Raw genomic sequence first — 19,993 nt, forward strand, 5'->3', positions numbered from 1 at the left:
ATGTGCTACTCCTCACCAGCAGAGGGTGCTGCAGTTTTAGTGTTTGGTGGGTTTTGCCCTTCACATTCATTTTATCCTTTTTAAATAGACAAAGACACAAGTGTATAAATGATTATATGCAGCCTTTACCCCTTACGATATGGTGAAATATTAAGAAAAATAACCTGATTTAATGCTTGGTTGCTTATGATGAATACAATATAAAGAAAAAGGCCCAGAACACCATACCCCCGTCATGACATAAGTGACACTGAAAGTGCATCTTGAATTGTGATGATCAACAATTCAAGTGGAACTTGAGTTTTGAGCCATTCAGAAAATTCTAAACAATTCACAAGGGTTTGTCAGTTTCTTCACATTTCCGTTGAATTGCTGGTTGAGATGGACTACCCCAATTGCCACCATTACGTTGTTCCTAACTCAGAACATCAGTTGACCTATTTCCATGAGGTGACTGATGTGTGGGATTAGCTACATGTGACACAAAAGCTTATCTCTACAGTCATGTAGTAATGCCACACCGAAAATCAATATGGTTGACTGGCCCTGCAAATTGTGGGGAGACAACATAATAGTTGATCCATCGAGGTATATCAAGACAAAATGTCAGCCAAAAACATTGCTCCAAATAAAGAAAGAGACGATCAAGTCAACTAGTCGGAATACTTTATTCCAGATTAAGAGATATCTGTACACCTCGGGATAAGCGGTTGAAGAATGAATGAATGAATGTACATTAAAGATCAAGTGCCACCTTTTTTTTTTAAGTTCATAGAAAGTATAACTGACGTTGCACTGTTCGAACATGAAAACAACCAGATCAAAAAGCATCACTTTACTCAAAGCTGGAGAGGAAAGTCAACACAATTTGCTTGAGTTTAGCATCAGATGCCTCAGAGATATGGCCATCAGCCCTGCAATCAAAAAGAGATTGGTTACAAAATATATACAGAACATAAATTACAACGCAAAAGACTAAATGCCTAGAAGCTCTTTAACTTACCTAATAGCGGCCAGCAGGTCTTGGTGCTGGCTCAGTACGTGCTGAAGGAAGGCCTTCTCGAACCTAGTGATCTTGCTAGGCTCCATTTTGTCCAGGTGTCCCCTCACACCTGCATAAATGACTGTTACCTGTTCTTCAATGGCCATTGGGCCTGAAACATAAAAGCATACAGTCAGAATACTAAGGACATTTTTCAGAAAAAAGCCTAAGGGAAATTCAATACTAAATGTATTGAATACTCACAGTACTGTCCCTGTTTAAGGAGCTCAGTCAGACGAACACCACGGTTCAGCAGCTGCTGAGTGGCAGCGTCCAGATCAGAACCAAACTGAGCGAAGGCAGCCACCTCACGGTACTGGGCCAGCTCCAGCTTCATGGTACCAGCCACCTGGTGATGGACAGAGATCAATAAATCCGAATCAAAGACATCCCTTGTGGTAAAAGCTGGGAGATGGTTGATTATGAGGGAGGCTAACCTGCTTCATGGCCTTGGTCTGGGCAGCAGATCCGACACGTGACACAGACAGACCGACGTTGATGGCTGGACGAATACCTTTGTAGAACAGCTCGGTCTCCAAGAAGATCTGAGTGAGACAACCGCATTTAAGAACTTGGTTCAGGATGTCGCTTAGGACGAAGTCAAGTCAACAAGTAACACACTCACCTGTCCGTCTGTGATGGAGATGACATTAGTTGGAATGTAGGCTGACACATCACCAGCCTGAGTCTCGATAACGGGAAGGGCTGTGAGGGAGCCGCCGCCGAAGTTGTCGTTCATCTTAGCGGCTCTCTCCAGCAGACGGGAATGCAAGTAGAAGACGTCTCCTGGGTAAGCCTCACGACCGGGGGGACGACGGAGCAGCAGGGACATCTGACGGTAGGCAACAGCCTGCAGAAAGAGAACACACAAGTTTGCCGTTTGTCTCCAAAGTCAATTTTGCAGCAACTGGGTTTCTCTGTTAAAGTCCCCTCCAACAATCAGATTCAATAAAAACGCACCTGCTTGGACAGATCGTCATAGATAATCAGGGCGTGCTTGCCGTTGTCTCTGAAGTACTCTCCCATGGAGCAGCCAGAGTAGGGAGCCAGGTACTGCAGTGGAGCCGCATCAGAAGCAGTAGCAGACACCACGATGGTGTACTTCATGGCGTCGGCATCAGTCAGCCTCTTCACCAGCTGGGCCACTGTGGATCTCTTCTGGCCGATAGCAACGTAGATGCAATACAGCTTCTTCTTCTCGTCAGTTCCATCGTTGAAGCGCTTCTGGTTGATGATTGTGTCGATGGCAATTGCGGTTTTGCTGCAACACAATATAAAGACTGAGCCCAGTGGACACACCAACATACCCATCCATGTTGTACATAAATCCAAATCTGAATCCTAATCTTGTGTTTTTGTGTCAATATTCATATGTAACAATGAATTGAGCAACCACAAACTTACAGAAGCTTAAGCTTCCAGAAAACAGAACAGTCATAAAAGCATATTGCAATGAGCTATATCATAACATATTGCAATATTGATTATTTGCCACCCCTTGTCAACATTAGCACTTCCACCACTGTAACTGCATTTGAACGACACTAAGAATAACATCAAATGCTGCCGTGTGTTCAAGTATTCACTTTGAGTAGAATCCTCTTACCCAGTCTGCCTGTCTCCAATGATGAGCTCACGCTGTCCACGACCAATGGGGACCAAACTGTCCACGGCTTTGATGCCAGTCTGCATTGGCTCCCTCACAGAGATACGGGGGATGATACCGGGGGCCTTCAGACCCACACGCCTGCGGGTGTTGGAGCCAAGGGGGCCCTGTGGGGAAAAAGTGCAGCAAAAAGATCAGACGTGAGATCAAGCAGTGCCATCTTGTAAAATAAATTATTTATTGCTTCTATGTAAAGCAATTTGTGTTTCAATGTATGCATTAATGGTGCTATAGAAATATAGTTTATTATTATCATCATCATCATTTACCTTTCCATCAATAGCATTTCCCAGAGCATCGACCACACGGCCCAGGAGCTCTACTCCAACAGGCACATCTACGATAGCACCTGTTCTCTTGACAATGTCGCCTTCCTTGATCAGCTTGTCGTTACCAAACACTACAACACCAACATTGTCGGGCTCCAAATTCAGAGACATGCCCTGGATAAGAGAAGAAACAACAGTTATTACCATTTTTCTTTTTAGTTTAGACAAATTAATAATGACATGACAAATGACCTTCAAGTACATACATGAAACGCAAGCAAGCAACAGTCTTTTATACAGTATATTTAGACGGGTACTACACAGTGCAACCAGTGACAAGTGGCTATCTACTTTACTCAAGGACCACTGACAGCAGTTTCAGAGAAAGTAGAGCACATTGCTATTAGACAGTTACCTCATGACTACATTTCATTCAGAGGCTGGTTAAGCGAATGCAATCAAACATTCAAGCTGTAGCATCAACCCATTCAGTAAAAAGATCAACAAGGGTTACGTCATCGGTCTTACCTTCAGACCAGAGGAGAACTCCACCATCTCCTCAGCCTGCACGTTCCTCAGACCGTACACTCTGGCAATACCGTCACCGATGGACAGCACGCGACCAGTCTCCTCCAAGTCAGCAGCGGTGTCAGCTCCCATTATCTTCTCCTCCAGAATGGAGGACACCTCGGCTGTGCCTTAAATGTAAAAAAAAAAGTACGCTAATTAACAACTTTGAAAACAGTTTTGTTGATGTTTTAATACTGGTTTCCTGCAACACTGACCGGTTTTCTGCAGCCATGGACGGCTGGTGTGTAGATTTTTGACTCCTACACATGCTGCGGCAACGTTCTTGGATACCTTTAAGATGTGGAAAGTACAGAAATACATGTTATACCCACTGAATAAGTGTAGCATTTCCAATTGAATTATATCATATTAATCATATTCAAAAATCAGCAAAATCAAAGGGAAAATCTGTTCAAACTCATGCAATCTAATAATAAACTGTATTTAATGCAAAAGCCCTTCAATATGTCTCAATTTTGAAGACCGAAAAATGTTTTAAAAACACAGCACAAAGAAGAAAATATGACAAAATAAAGATTACAACAATTGACTTTCCCAGTGACTTAATCCTAGTGCTAAGAAAGCTTAACCTAATTATAGCCCAAGTTTAGGCGTCTGCTGTATTACCAGTACACTCACTCTGTACTCTGTGATGTTTGAAGACGTTTAACAACACTTTATTTTTGCCCACCGTTCAGAAAAGAAACAGGGCTGCAACTGACAATTATTTTAATTGTCAATTAAACTACAGATTATTTTCTAGAGTAATCAATTGTTTGGTCTATAAAATGGCAGAAAATAGTAAATATATTCATCCCAGTTTCAGTCCGAGGTAGGGCCGTCCTCCGACTAAAACTTAAAGAAAACTGTCAACTGATCGATTAGTTGATTTAATTGACAGATCTGTAAAGTTTCTCCGCAAAGAATCACACAAACGTTTCTTCTTCTGTCACTCAACAAATCAATTAGTCGACTGATTGTTAAAGCTCTAGTTTAAAAAGGTATTTCCAAATCCTCACTCTTTAATCAGTTTGTATGGAAAGATGTTTTTGAAACATCAGCAGGTAATTATTTTATCAACAACAAAAAAAGAAAGTTACTTGAATTTAAAATGACTGCATGAGGCACAGTCTGGGATTAATGCAAATAGAGAATTAATATGAGCAATTTTGTCTCATTGTTAATTACCATTAGCAGCTAAAACCTATATTAAGACATCCTACAACATGACTAGGGTCTTCTTTCAAAACTATGCATACATCTGAGAGGTCATACAGTCTGCAGGGTTACAGGGAAATCCTCACCAATAACTAACAAGATCATATCCTATAATATCATAATAACCAGCCTAATGTCACCCCATGTACATATATAAGCAACTAATTACGCAAAGTATAGCCTGTCACTGTAATGCAAGCTAGCATGAACACTGCAAGCTAAAGTGATACAAACCTGACCTTCAATGCCAAATAACATTACTGCACTTCAGCTCGGTCATATCCATTAACAGTGCATTAACACCTAACACATAGCTGACTGATTCATTTTATTGTATCGCCCCTTAATAGTGCACAACGGTAGTTTGCGGATGGCTTGTTGCTGCAGAAGTGAGCAGCTAGCAGAGCGAAGGGCCCGGTGTCCTCCGGTGCAAAGACGTGTGCATACACAACACCGCCATGGCTCCTTTTATTTGAGTATATTCGTACTTCTCTGAGGGAAGTCGACACATATTTAAAGATAAAATGAGTTAAAGTATGCTTACAAATCCAGCCCGTCGAGGCAGAGTGCGGGCAAGAGCCGCTGCGACGCGTACTGACAGCATGTCGGTGTCCTGTGAGGTCTGTCCTGCTCCCGGGGCGGAGAGAGAAGGATGGCGGACACGGCAACTGGTTTGTAGAAAGGTCACGGTGACCCGGAAGTACTTCAAAATAAACTACCCTTTGTCCGTCATGATTTGACACTATGGACTAGAAGTACAGAAAATCTTCGATATTAATATTTATTTATTTATAAATATATATATATAATATTTCACATATAGAAAGAGATACATTTTATTATTTAAAAACTGTTTTCCTATTTTCTACGTTTCATTGGATTTAAGTAAACATTAAATAAATATAATCCAAATGATAAAATAATTAAATTATGTTTACTGTCTGTGTTTATTATATTGATTATCTACTAATCAATAATTCAATGAGAGGTATTTATATAGGGGTGTGTATCTACTTATTACTGTAGGTATTATTATAGTTACCTCTTATTCTGGCAGTGTACAGTATACCCACCTATAAGCGAAAAAGACATTGGTATATATAGGAGTATAGTATCTTTTTTAAAAAAATAATTGTCAATAGTTGTGCTGGATATATTATTTTTGCATGACACATAATAAAAAAAGTTTACCCACTCCCATCATGGTTACATATAGAGACACACAGATCTAATCCAATCAATGAATGAAGTAATTTCAGGTTATATTCAGTGAAATGTAACTAGACTAGTCAAAAAATATCAATACTCTATAATCAATACTCTAAAATGATACAATTCATTGAAAAAATAATTAATATTCTAGTTGTTTCGGATTTAACCAAAGTTACAACACCGACAGATTGTTTTCAGTTTTCTTCAAGACGTTGTTAGCCATTTTTGTAAAGTAATATTTACATTATTATCATAAAATGTCCAAAAGTATATTAATTGGAGTGTGGCTATAGGTAATGGGATGCTATCAGGGTGATCAAGATCTACCTAGTCCAGTTTTTATTAATATCTTGGTTATTCCCAATAAAGTGTACGTCAGAAAAAAAATTCTCACTTATCTCATTAAAGAAAATACATTATACAAAACATACAGTATATTAAATATTGTATAAAGCTGTCAGGTAAATTTAGTGTTGTAAAAAGAAATATATTTTCCTCTAAAATGAGAAGTAGGCCTATAGCATAACATTTAAATTCTCAAGTTAAGTACCTCAGGGTAGTAGTACTAAGCTTATTTTAATTTTATTTTATGCTTATTGTCACTATGATCCTTTCCCACCTTTGTATTGAAACTGTTGCACAATAATGTCCCTCAAGATAAATAAAGCTTCTTGAATCTTGAATCTTGAATCTATAAATAAATGATCTGTCCCCCTGCTGTCCATGCTTGTCCTGCGGTATTTTCTCACCCTGTAGTACTAACGGTCACCCTGAGGGGGCGCTCGACCATGAGGGAAACACCGGAAGTGGCGCATGTATCTTTGTGAAAGACTGACGGCTGATGGAGACATTTTAAAATAAACACACAGCTAACCCGCTAACGGCTAACAGGGCTCGCAAAAGGTGCGAGCGCACTGCGCCAAAAACACGTTTAAAATCCTTCCAAGTTGTACAGAAGTAAAGTATATTTATCAGCGCATTGTTTACGCATCACAAATCAAAGAATCCACACATTACCGAAGATGTTGAAAAGTCTGACACTGGGAAAAGAAGTATATAACTGACGTCGCGGTAAGTTGTAACTAGCACAGCCGATTTAAAATGCTAAGTTGGCCGTTAGCCGCTGACATTATCCTGCTTGTTACGCCTCTCGGCCACTACATACGGCTCCCATTTATAGGATCTTAAGAGACAGCTGTTCCTGCACCCTGGACATTTCCTATGATTTGTCCTCTTCTTCGCCTAGTTTGCAGAGTGTAAGGTTATTACGATCGAGGTTAGCTTCACTACGCAGCTAAAAGTAGTGTCTGGACCGGAGCCCGTGTTAGCGTCAGCTAGCCACAGACACAACTAACTAAAGTCATTAATTCAATCACCAGTAAATGTCTCATAGTGAACGCACTCGGTTTAATGCTGATGGAGCTTTAATAGACTTTATTTAAATCAGGGTTTTTTAAACGTAAAAGTCGAATAAAAAACAGTATCTCTAAAAGCTAATTTCTTTACAGCTAATGGGGATTTCTCCTTAAATTGTTGCATACAAATTAATTAGATTATTGGTTGATTTTGGTACGTGAACAGTCAGTAGTTATTAAACATGTTAACCTAGTACAAAATGCATATCATTTGTTTAAAACCAGCATTTGATGCGAGTTTGTAAAGGAGGGCTTGAATATGCTGCCATATGTTTACCATTACAACCTTAGTTTAGCTGTAGATCTATGCAAAGACATGTGCATGCATGTTGTGCATGTCCACGAATTATGAATGTCAACTATATTTAACATTGCCATCTTTTTTTCTTCTAGCAGGTGTGCTCCCGTCCAGGCACATTGGTCCACATTTGTTGGACCTTTGGGCTCTGGGCTCAACTAGCATGAAGATGGCTGACTCAGACAAGGCAGAGGAATTTGTGGATGCTGAGTGTCCCCCAGAGTGCCTTGATGAAGCACAATCAGCCACAGGCTCTGTTCAGGATGAGCATCTGAAAACAGAGACCACCACCAGTACCAGTTCACCGCCTAGGGAAAAGGAGGCAGACAGCCCCTTGAATACAGAGGGTGAGCAGAGCCTCCTCTCCATGCCATGCCTGATGAAGGAGCTCCGCCGAGACTCCCCAGAGTCCCAGCATGCCTCTACAGGGAGCGACAAGCCAGTATCTCATCATATCTATGAGAGTGACTCCTCAAACCCCTGCATGCTCTCCCCCTCATCCAGTGGCCACCTTGCTGACTCAGACACACTCTCCTCAGGGGAAGAAGGTGCTGCTCCCCCCGTTACAAAAGATGAAGAGGGAAACATGGAAGCTACAAATGATCCTGGGCAGGCAGAAGGAAAGCAATCATCCGCTGCGGGTACAGGGGGAAGAAAGTCTCGGCGGTCACGCTCAGAGAGCGAGATGCCGCCTAATGCAATGGCTGCAAAGAAAAACCGCTGCCAGCCTGCATTGGTAGCAGCAGGAGGGCAGGAAAAACAAACCAATGGCAAGCTGGCAAAAGTGAAAGGTCACAGGAGCCAGAAACACAAGGAGCGAATGCGTTTGCTGAGGCAAAAACGTGAGGCAGCAGCACGGAAGAAGTATAACCTGCTGCAGGACAGCAGTACAAGTGACAGCGAGCTCACGTGTGACTCCAGCACCAGTTCTTCTGAGGACGAGGATGATGACACGTCAGGAGGTAGCAAGACAATCAAGACAGATATTTCAGGTAACATCCAATGTTCACAACACATGTTTATAGCACAGTAGTAAGCACTGTGTAGTAGTACAGGGTAACAGTAGAAGCTACTTAGATACAGCATATATATGTGTATATATATATATATATATATATATATTCCATGTAAAACACTGTGTCACATAGTGATAGAAAAACAGTGGCCTACAGTGTATGCCACTAAAAGATGACTTACCATCAATATCAAACACAGAGCTTGAAAATAAGAGGCTGCCTGCATGTCTTAAAATGTTCAGGCAACCCAAACCAAATTGTTCACTTGCCACACATAGTTAGAACATGATATGGAGCTGTGCAGAGAGTTGCAATATCAGATCACTACAAGCAGTGCTTTGTTTGTGTTTGTTTTATCAATCACTTTCTTTCTTTTTTGTGTTATTTTCTCACTCATCATCTCTCTTCATTCACCCTGTTTTTAGATGCTTAGACTGTGTGTTTAGGAAGGCCTACGCCCAGTCACTTGTAGTAATACAATATATGTTTTGTTAGAACTTTGTCTCATCGTTTGCATGCTGCTGAAGTATAGTAGACATTCTCCAACTCATGGAATGATATAAACAGAGTCATGATAATCTAACCTATATTGCAAGGTCTGCAATTCAACAAGTGAGCCATTTATATCCTCAGCCTTTGCTGTAAATAGACAACGAATGGTGTGTGATCACACAGTGTTCTCAGCTGCGAGGCTGTTCAGCATTGGTTTGCCTGCAGAAATATAGTCTTATAACTGCGAGTGTAGACGCAAAATCATATTAAATTTGACATTTTATTAGAGTGCTTAAAGTCAATTTGAAAGATTCATATTTAGTGAATGTCTATAGCACCGAAAGACTACCAGGCATTTAGTGCTTTTCTATTCCTAACAGTGTGTTCACACCCAACGCGAAGCAAGCATTTTGCTGCAGCGCGAAATTCACTGAGCTGTGCGCCTCCAGAGGATGTTATGAATCCAGAATTGAGGGCGTTTGTCTTTTTCCAGTGTATCACTAGCAATAGTGGTTATTTCGGCCACGGTTGACAGATAAACTCAAATGATCCCAATATGATCCTGCGCTCACTTTGCGTCACGTTCAGTGTGAACACCATTAGTTGGTTATCATACACATCCCTCTGTCTACACAGGAACACTTTTAGAATTGCAAACAGGTGGTTCTCTTCTCTGCAATGGGTTCTGTAGCACCTTTGACCTGTCACATCACATAGCTGTGTCATCGACTAGAAAATATAAATGCATATACAGCTCTGACTGAGGACGGCTGTATGGTGAAAACTAAACTCAGGTCTTAATACAAATAAATACTGACAGTATTGTCTGCACGGTGGCCCTGTTTGTTCTCTTAGTTAATCTATTGTTTCTTGATGGTTGTAGAAATCTCCTGGGTGAGTTGAGTCCTTAAGTTGCCAGCTGTATGGTATTTACAGGCCTGCTGCTGCTGCTGTTGAAGTCACTTTGTTCACTTTAGGCGGATCTTTTCACTGGGATTGTATTTCCTAGAATATAATCTGTTAGGTTGGTTTTTGCAGGCAGTTTTTCTTTGCCTTAAAATTTTGAATTTAGCTGGTGGGGTGTCAAGGATTTTGTTTTATCAATTATTGTTTAGATCACTTGTGTGTTTCAGAGAAAACATTTTTTTCTAGTCTTTGTTTTGTTTGTTCAGGAGCACTTTAGAAGTATTACATTGTACAAGCTGCCTATGTCGGCCGATCCTAACCCTATGGCATATTTTACAAACTTTCAAAGTCTCTCCGGTTATTACATTTTCAAACCACGGTCACCTGAGTTATCTTCCTTTAGGGATCTGTACTACATGAAATGATTTCAACCATTTTTACATCCCGCACACAGATTTGAGTGCTTCAACTGCATGATGTAGTCCATCAGCATGAAAGAGTCGATCTGCACGTAACCAAAAACAAACTGTCATTTTCTCTTTAATACAAAAGTCCACCTCCGAAGCATGAAAGTGCTACTGTATTTTCTTATGGCTTGGCCTCAATGTCTTTAAAGCTGGCTTCAGACGTGCATCGGAGAGATCCAGAGTGGGCGCCCAGATTCATGGGCTGCTGGACACCAGTGCGTGGGACAGGAACGGCATCGGCAGCGTTCTGGAGGAGGCCATGACGAGATTTGCGGTGATGCAGCGCCAGACTGAGGAGCGCTTCCGCATCTGGATGGAAAAGCTTGCACACCTGGACTCTGACAACGACTCGTCCAAACGCTCAAGTGATGCCGTAGAGGGGCAGCAGCATCCCTCCCAGGGGGTACGCCCGTCCCCACCCAGTTCCTTTTTGCCATCGTCAGAGTCTTCAGAGACTATGGCTGCCTACATGTTGGCACGAGAGAACAACAGCCTCACCTCCACCCCTATAATAAACAACAACAACAACAACATACTACCTGAAGTGGTCAATCAGAATGTAAATATAGGTGTTCCAGACCCTGGTCTCTTGAATGTTTAGATTTATCTTCTACACCACTTCTCGCTGATTCATACTCTGATCCCAAGTGTAGAAGTAGTTTATGCAGAAAGCATGGCAATGGGTATTGATAGGTAAATAATGCGAGGTCACTAAACGGATACACCATCAACAGCAGCTGGGCCTGAGCTGATCATTTGAACCTAACTCTGTGCAGAACCTGAGGCCCTGTGCGTCCGCTGGCACTGAATCACTGTGAGATTTGACATCCAGAATAATTCAACTCACCTGTTTGATTTCTGCAGCATCTGTGACACGGACACTGAGCATATCTCAATAGACCTTTGAGTCAGGGCACCTATTGTATTGCTTATCGTATGGCTTTTTTTTTTTTTAGCTGTACACAAACGTACACACACACAAGCTGAATATTTCATTCATACAGACTGTGCATTACAGCACCTGGACAGCCATCATGACAGTGCTAGGCGGGGTGCTGCTGCTTAATAGCATGTGCCTTGTCATTCTAAATTCATGCTGGGAATGATAGCTAGAGCATCATATTACAATCTCCTTAGAAATTAGGTTCAACACTCTACGTTGCCGTCCTGAACTATGTTTGCACTTTGCTTGTAAGTGGTTCAGGACTTTTTAAAATCTTGTGACAGCCTTTATTTTGGTGGTACAGCTTTACTAACATCAGAACATTTACATGACATTATAGATTTGCCTATCAATATAAACACAGTATACTAACCAACATGATTTCTTTCTTTTTAAAATCCTACGACGTAATTAGATTAGACGTGTGTTTACATTTTGTAAAGTTTGCCTTTCTGTTACATTTGCTGCTATTGCTGCATTGAGCAGTAACAAGAAACTAGTGAGGGAGGACTAACTCCCAATGTTTATTTTCAGTAGCCTATGTATAGATTATGGGCACCAGATAAGGCATGGGTTCCTATGTTGCCGCTATTAGCTGCAATGTTAAGAGCCTCAAATCTTCACTTGACTATATTCGCCTAGTTCTTTTTTTTTTTCTTCTTCTTTTTTTTGCACTGGTCTGCCAGCTTGCCCTGTGTCTCCACAAGGCACCGCGTGTTCCCAGGCATCAAACTAACACACATACAGCAGTAATACAGCTGCAGTATGGTGCATGGCAATGTTTACTGATTTCCTATAAAAAACTAACTGATCTGGGTGATCAAGTGGCCTTCTCTGGTTCAGATCCTGTGGTCTTTGAGGTGGGAACACTCCTCCACGACCCTGTCCTCCAAACTACTTTTACTGATGTAGGTGACCGTAGAGTCACAGTTCTTAACACTGCTAACACTATCTAACTATCCCAGACATTGATGAAGGAATCTTTGGCCTAATCATATTTATAGTTAGGATGTTAAAAAAGTGTTACATTTTCTGTATGTGTATACGTAGCCCTACGACTGTCCGTTTTACAAAATGTGAAGCTGGACGCATCATTTCCCCACCTGTTTGCATGTGTATTAGTATAGAGAATGTGCAAGGCCAAATTAGTTTTCTTCAGCAGCATGTACGCAAAGTATAGCTTTGCTTATGCTGATGAATTGTGACCGACGGAACATTTTATCTATTTAGTTGTTTTTTTTCTTGGCCTAAATGTTTTGTATGTGTGAACATTGGTGTTTTTGGTTCACGGTGCTTTATTACCTATATTTGGGTTAACATGGATCCAACAACTGCTGTCCTACAAACTGAAATTACCTTTAAATCAACTGTTATGGCAACATGGTAAAGAAGGGAGTCCTGTGCATACAATCACAAACTGTGCGCATTGAAAACAACACTAAGGACAGTCCATTGTTTACCAAAGAGACTCTCCTGGTTTACATTAGTCCTTTTCTATCATTACTACATGGCCTTTACATTGGAAAGTCCTTGGTTTCTCTTGTAACCCTGGTACCTATTCTATTCTACCTGCCGATTTCAGCTCAATCCGCTATTCATAGGCAGTGTTCTCTCATAGTACATGCTGTCCAGACAAAGCCCCTCACACACACCCACAGACACGGTTATGTGTGTGTGCGTGTGTGTGTGTGTGTCACACCCATGGACTCCTTTTACAGGGTAGAACAAAGATACGTTTCCGCTCTTCCACAGAGTTATTCTTCTGTTGTTTGGCTGTTATTGTCTCACTACATTTCATCCACCGAGTAAGATCATTTTGAAGTGTTTTGTATTCTACTGTATTTTAGTGTAGTTTTTATGTGAATGGCTGTTATTTTAAAAGCAATAAATGGCGAGAAAAAAATGCTAAAGGTTTATTTATTTACACTTATAATATACTGTATTAAAGCTCACTGCTGCAGCTTTGAAAAGTGATGATAACCTAATTCACAGTGGGACATTTCTGTAATCAACTAGTGCAAATTGAATGATGTTTAATGTCACTATTGGTGTAAACCTTTGCAATTGGGGGAAAAAGGGTGTTTCCTTGTGTATATTGTAGACCCTGAGTCCAGTCTCTGTTCCAAACAATTCTAAGATTCTGAAGCATGATTTGAATAATGAAGTGTTTTCTTTGTTTTCTGCAGACGGGCTTCCAATAGTGGGTCACTATGATATTTCAGACACTGATTCTAACCAGGAGAGTATGAGTGTGGAGACAGTACGACCCACGGTGATAAAGCATGAGCTAAAAACACACAGAGGCCAGGATATGGCAGCTCACTCTGGTTGTGTAAGAGCTCTGTGCTCTATCTCAGGTCAGTTACAAACCCGCCAAACTGATAATTTCCACTCTCCTCAGTGAAGACAGGACATTTAGAGGCATGGGTGCACAGTGCTTTGTGGGGGACCGGTCTATTAATCTCAGCAAGATGCCTTCTGAAGTATTACTGCCTTTATCCTACACACCACTGGCTTGCATTGGGTGCTATGAACTCTCGCTGCCTTGCTTCAAGACAAAAGAAATTAACTTTTATGACCGACTAGCCGGCATTGCAAAGACATGAATACGAAGTCCACAATTTATGTTTTGTCCAATGTGTCGCTCCACGCTATACAGTCCGCTTTTCAAACAAGTGTCAGAGTCATCATTGTTCTGTTTGTTCCTATCAAAGCAGCTGCAGTCTTTATGAGTCAGCAAGGCCCAAAGCTCTCTACTGCTCTGGTCCTCCTCACAATGCATGACTCTGTTCCTCTTTTTTGTTTCAGGCCACGTGGAGGCAGAGCTGTCGCACAAGGAAAGTTCTCAACACAACAAGGGCCAGATTAACATTGCTTCCTCTGACAGCGAAGTGGAAATAGTCGGAGTGCAAGAGAAAGCACGGTAAAGATCTTTTGGATTTTCAAAGTTGCAAAATATTTCTTTAAAGTGTTTGAACTTTTTAAAAAAACGGTTTTGTTTTCTAAATCCAGATGCACCCACCCATGCGGAGGGGTTATAAAGAATCTGTCCACCTGGAACGAGAACTCAGTGGAGCAGTTAAACAGCACAAATCAACCACAGCTCTGGACTACTGTTTCTCCCCAGCCCAACTGGGTGTCCCCTCCTGAGGTGGTGGACCTCACACTGGACGAGGACGCCGGACACAAATACCTACTTTAAACAACCTGTACACTGAAGACTCCTGCTCCCTCTCACTCCTCCTCGTCCCCCTTGCCTTGCCTCCATGTAATGACTGAAATCCTTCCCATAGTCGCGGCCTCGCCTGTAATCGCTCGTGGACTCTTCCTGCCCCGGAGCACTGTTTGTTTTTAACTTACTGTTAAACAATCATGTATCAAAGCCATTCTACTGACGTGATTCCCTGATCTTGGCTTGTCAGCTCTGAATTTAGTTGTAATAAAATGGCACGGCACTTCAAGTGCAGGTGGAACTATACGCAAGAGTGATGTATCTGTTAATGATAGCAATATCCTACCTTCCTTTTAATACCTCAGTCACCCCGTGATACCGGATGTAGGTTGTCATTTTGCGTTTGCAAGCTGTAAAGTGAAAACGTCAAGTTGCTGCTTGAGAGCCGGTCCGTATCACAACATGGCTGTTGACCTGCTTCACTACAGACTGTATGGCATATTTTCAGATTTGGCTCTTTTTTTTTTTTTTATCTGTAGTCAGGGCATATATGGCAGCTGGTACATTTTTTGTTTTACAGTAAACCACAAATTTGCTATGTATCGGTCGATTTTGTGTTCGAAAGTCTCATCACTGGTTTCACATTTAGTTCAGTCTGCATTGATAGTTTTGCTTTTTGCTTACTGTTCTTTTGTCCAGCATAGGTACAGCCTATGCTCCGGTGCTGTCAGGGAGGGGTTTGGTTTATTTTAAAGGAAAGGATTAACATTTTGGGAAGTACGCTTATTTGCTTTCTTGACAGGTGAGAAGAGAACACCACTGTGATATCTCTTCTTTTATATAAGGCTACAGTTGTTAACAGCTAGATCGGCTCTGTCCGACAGCAACAACACAAAAAACAGAACCTACCAACACCTCTAAAGCTCACTAATTAACAATTTATGTCTCATTTGTTTAATTCACACAAACCGAAGTGTGAAAATGACAATTCACCACTTTCGGGGTGTTGTGCCGGGCTATTGTTTTAGCCAAGAAATAGTTGGACAGGGCGAGCCTTAGCTGTCTTATTACCTAACATTTAACGCTTCACCGGAAAGCAGATAAGCGTACTTTCCAAAAATGTCTTGATTTAAAATCCACAGCTTTTGTGTCTGTTACTACCATATTACTATTTCGTATTCATAAGTTTCCAGCCACTGGTTAAACTCAGACTCTGGAGGAAAAATACAAACACTACAAAATGCAACTCCTTTTCTTAAAAAAAAGTTGGAAGTCACAGTGTCTGCTGTGTTGCTCCAGAGTCTGAGTGTGTCCCAGGGGACGTCGTTATCAGTGAATGTATGACCCTGCAGTGCTTACTGGGTGCACTCATTGTTTGCATGCTTCTCCTGAGTGGATGCGAACACCTTTAAAACCTCTGGGGGCCCATTTATAACAACTGAAGAGATGTTTCTTCTATTGAATACTGCAAAGCAAGATGGCCTGAATGCCTTCAAAAGTGCACTATTATCTTTTAGAATCGTATAAAGCTTATTCTTTTACCTTACAAAGCAGCCGATTTTGCTATCAATACTTATTTTAATAATAGGTGTGAATATAGCACACGCATAAAAAAAAAGTATAAGTGGTGTTTGAGTCTGTACTCGCATGTCGGGGCGAAACTTACTGTATGAACTGATTTAACCCTGATCCTCAGGGCCTGCTTGCTCTTTTTCCTTGTGGTCTTACGTCTGTCTCCATGCAGTACTGCAACCGTGCTGGTAAATTTCTATCAACGATCCAACGTCACCCACTGTTTTAACACTTGAGATTTATTTTATTTAACATTGCATAACAGCTGCTTTCTTAAGTGGTGCTTGACAATTATTGAATCAAATCATTTGACTTCTGCTGGTCACAGAAGGGAAGGGAAAATCCTAAATATGAGGAACTAAACCAAAGTCTAAATGGAATCCATGTTCTCAGTTTGCTTTCTCTCCGGATTTGAAATTTAGATTCCAGTTTATTTGTTTTAAATTTGTTATATGTCTACAAAGATTTTTAATTTGGAAGTCGGTGACTATATTGTGAAACGAGGTGACTTGAATTCTGTTTCAAACTCGAGATACAGTGTAGTTTAATGTGATATTGTTTTCCTTTGGCCAGTTCTTTCCACTACATGCAGCTACCACTGTAACGACAATTATTTTACCACACCACGTCTGCTTGCAAAATCCATTTAGCTATTGTTCTTAGGATTATTATGAAATGTTAGGAAGACTCATGTCTTTAATGATAGAGGTTTGGTTGAAAATCAGGGCGGTAATGCTCGTCTGTGGTTGCATACTGCATGTTTGGTCACATCTTTAACCTCAAGTCAGATATTCTCCTCATTATCAGTCATTTAGCTTTGCTCTTCTGTTATTGTATTATTTTACTGTCAGTATTTTAAATTAACAAAAAAGGGTGTTATTTTGTTTTTTTTCTGCAAGTCCTTGACTTCCTTGAAATTATGTCTGTAGAACAAAAAGAAACTATTTTAAAACTAAATAAATAGAGCGTTATTTAATGACCCTTTTGTACAGCATTTCATTATCTTGTCTCTAGAAAACACTCACTTTATAAGCGGGGTATTTGGTCTTTGTTCATGTGCTGTGACTGTTAGGATATCTAATGGTTAGTGTCAAGTTTAGGGAAGGAATAAACTGGTGAGGATTTGTTTTTGTATTTCATTTAAGTCTGGTGAATCAAAGGCAGTTGCCAGTTTTGGCTGTCAAAAGTAGTCTAATTGGGAGTCTGAACTGAAGAAAGTGACATCTGTTACATTTGCATCCTTTCAGGCACTTTAAACTACAGCTTTAGCAAACAATGCCACTTAAATTCAGATTTAAATATAAGGGCAGCATCCTTATCAATATCTAAAGCCTGACGTCCTGTCTATCAACAAGTGCTTGTGTGCAGATGTAGGTTTTTGTGTGTATGAGTGAGAATAATTGTCATGTTAAGTATAATTTAACCACGAGTCTCATTGTTTTATCTTATCCTGTTGCCTAACAGTCTAGACAACTGCCTCGCTGTGAACAATACAACTTCACCCTCACTCACAAAAGCGGCATGCCGGGTCAGAGGTCATACTGTGACACCTGCCGCTAGGGGGACATATGGAGTTCTCATGAAGAGGACAATGAGGGAGTGGAGCAATGCACACTGCGGAGCCCTTCTCCTGAAACCAAAGCCCTTTAGCCAGCTCTTTTCACCCTCGGGGCAGAACATCAGCTGTATGCTAATTTTTACAGGCCAGTGGTGGCCCCACAGAGCAGTGAGTGTGCTGGCCTCTCAAAAGCCAGAAATAAGTATCCTTCCTCTTGCAGATGTCTCTTTATTCGTAATGATGCAGCTTCTGTGTTGTGCATGCGCCGTTCCAGTTTATTCAAAATGACAGCTCACTCGTAAATGATGATGCAGCCACCACCAGAGGGCTTTACACCAACCAAAATAATGCACATGACTACTTCAAATTAGCTGTGAGCACAACACAAAATTGATAAAGAGACTTTTTTATTTTCTAACCAACTTCCCTCTGTCCTGGATCTGGATCATTCTGCTCTGAAAAGACAAGTTAGACGCTAATGAGCACATATAAAATATTCAGATCTGAAATGATTTGTCGATTGCCAGAGAAAAATAATTGCAACTCTTTTGATAATTGATGAATCGCATTATTTAGTAATGTTTCAAGCAAAACTGAGTATTCTCTGATTGGAGCGTCTCAGATGAGATGATTTGCGGCTTTTCTTGTGAAATGAAAAACTTTTGGTGAAGCAGAACAAGACATTTGAAGACATCACCTTGGGCTTGAGTATGATTACACAGTCCTTTTTACATTTGATAGACTGAACGATTAGTTGTAACTATAAATAAAAAGAATTGTTAGCTGCAGCTCTTAATATATGAAATTGTTTGTTGACATGTTGCATTGAAGTAGAAGTCAGTGTGACTCAAGAAAGCACTTTTTTGTTAAAGAAAATCAAACATTTCCGTTGCTACCGTTTTCATATTATGAATTATAAATGTTATTTTGTAAAAAGTGATAGTTTGACAATATTAAAGGTCTGTAATTTGTGATTGAAGGGAACTGGTTGCAGTAGCTTGACCTGCACTGATAGTAAAGCATTGTTAAAGACTCTTTGTGTGGCACTGCAGGCTTAAAGCATTAGATGGTGGGAACTGGAAGAAAAGGACATATGGGACTAAGAGTTTTGTGACCCCCTCAGCCTCCCCATGCCCATCTGTTCCTTCACCCTTCAGGCTTAACGCTAAAGGCAGAGAGTGTTTTAGGACATGGAGCATGTCTGCCGCACAGGAAAATGGTACAACATAGGGAGAGGTTGTTTTTCTTCAAAGAAATGAATGATTCAATATTACTTAATGTTCCTTTGCTGATTATTCAGCTATATTTCCCTAATGGCTGTTTGTTGATTACTTCTCACTGAGCAGTCGTGGCTGGGACAACCGATCCACCGTGTCCCAAATTGAAGAATAATTAGACTAAACTATAATTTAATGAAATCAAATGGGTTTTCGTCTCCTTAAAAAAACTCAAAGATTCATATTACACACATTATGAAGCCTTTGCTCACATGTTTAGACTGGCCAGATGTCCAGTGTGCTTAGGGAAAGGAAAATAAACTGGTAAGAATATATTTGCCATTACATTGACGTCTGAATCATGACTGAATCTTCCTGTAATGCCTCCAAAAATGTGTCTTTTTGTGTGGATTAAAAAACAACAACAACGTGTATGCCTTAAATCTTACATAACGGATCATATAATATAAATGAATCATAATGTTGTGTGTGTAAAATCAAGCCAACTGGTAAGTATGGCTGTAAATAATGTAGTAGAGTGGCAGTATAAAGAAACAGAGTACCTCACAGTTGCATTTGAGTAGGCCACTTTAGTATAAGCGCATTACTTTCCACCAAAGCATATTACAGTATATAGTTATTTAATTCATTTGAAAAGCACCCTATTTCTGATCAGCATTGTAGGCTATGCATCAGAAAGAAACGATTGGTGACGTAATATAAATCCCACTTCGCCCCACGTGTGGCTAAGCAGGGTCCTTTAATATTAAATACTTTACCATATTATATAAATTGATCATATGTATGTATTGAGAGCTCCTTCAGTGACAGGCTGCGTCACCCAAAGTGTGTGAAGGGGCGTTATCGCCGTTCTTTCCTTCCTGCAGCTGTCGGACTGTACAACCAGCACTGCTCCCATAGACCACACACACACCAAAATAATAATAACGAATAATGACA

The 19,993-nt window shown here is 40.6% G+C and overlaps 2 protein-coding genes across 5 annotated transcripts; one reads left to right on the plus strand and one right to left on the minus strand.

Annotated features, from left to right (window-relative positions):
- Positions 1–649: 649 nt before the first annotated feature.
- atp5fa1 (ATP synthase F1 subunit alpha) lies at positions 650–5,393 on the minus strand. Its single transcript, XM_083929655.1, has 11 exons — positions 5,310–5,393; positions 3,763–3,838; positions 3,506–3,675; positions 2,978–3,151; positions 2,649–2,815; positions 2,003–2,303; positions 1,668–1,892; positions 1,480–1,587; positions 1,247–1,391; positions 1,004–1,154; positions 650–914 (listed from the first exon to the last, which is right to left on the minus strand). The coding sequence occupies exons 1-11, from the start codon at positions 5,367–5,369 to the stop codon at positions 836–838; spliced, it is 1,656 nt and encodes a 551-aa protein (XP_083785781.1). The 5' UTR covers positions 5,370–5,393; the 3' UTR covers positions 650–835.
- Positions 5,394–6,857: 1,464 nt separating this feature from the next.
- On the plus strand, positions 6,858–17,181 carry ark2n (arkadia (rnf111) N-terminal like PKA signaling regulator 2n). Of its 4 annotated transcripts, none has more exons than XM_083929709.1 (5): positions 6,858–7,048; positions 7,786–8,682; positions 13,701–13,871; positions 14,323–14,437; positions 14,527–17,181. In XM_083929709.1, the coding sequence occupies exons 2-5, from the start codon at positions 7,854–7,856 to the stop codon at positions 14,714–14,716; spliced, it is 1,305 nt and encodes a 434-aa protein (XP_083785835.1). In that variant the 5' UTR covers positions 6,858–7,048; positions 7,786–7,853; the 3' UTR covers positions 14,717–17,181. The 4 variants fall into 4 exon arrangements, with proteins under 4 accessions (XP_083785835.1, XP_083785836.1, XP_083785838.1 ...); XM_083929710.1 differs by having other exon boundaries at positions 7,789–8,682; XM_083929712.1 differs by lacking the exon at positions 13,701–13,871.
- Positions 17,182–19,993: the final 2,812 nt, after the last annotated feature.

Source organism: Echiichthys vipera (assembly GCF_963691815.1).
Source record: "Echiichthys vipera genome assembly, chromosome: 16".
Classification (NCBI taxonomy): domain Eukaryota; kingdom Metazoa; phylum Chordata; class Actinopteri; order Perciformes; family Trachinidae; genus Echiichthys; species Echiichthys vipera.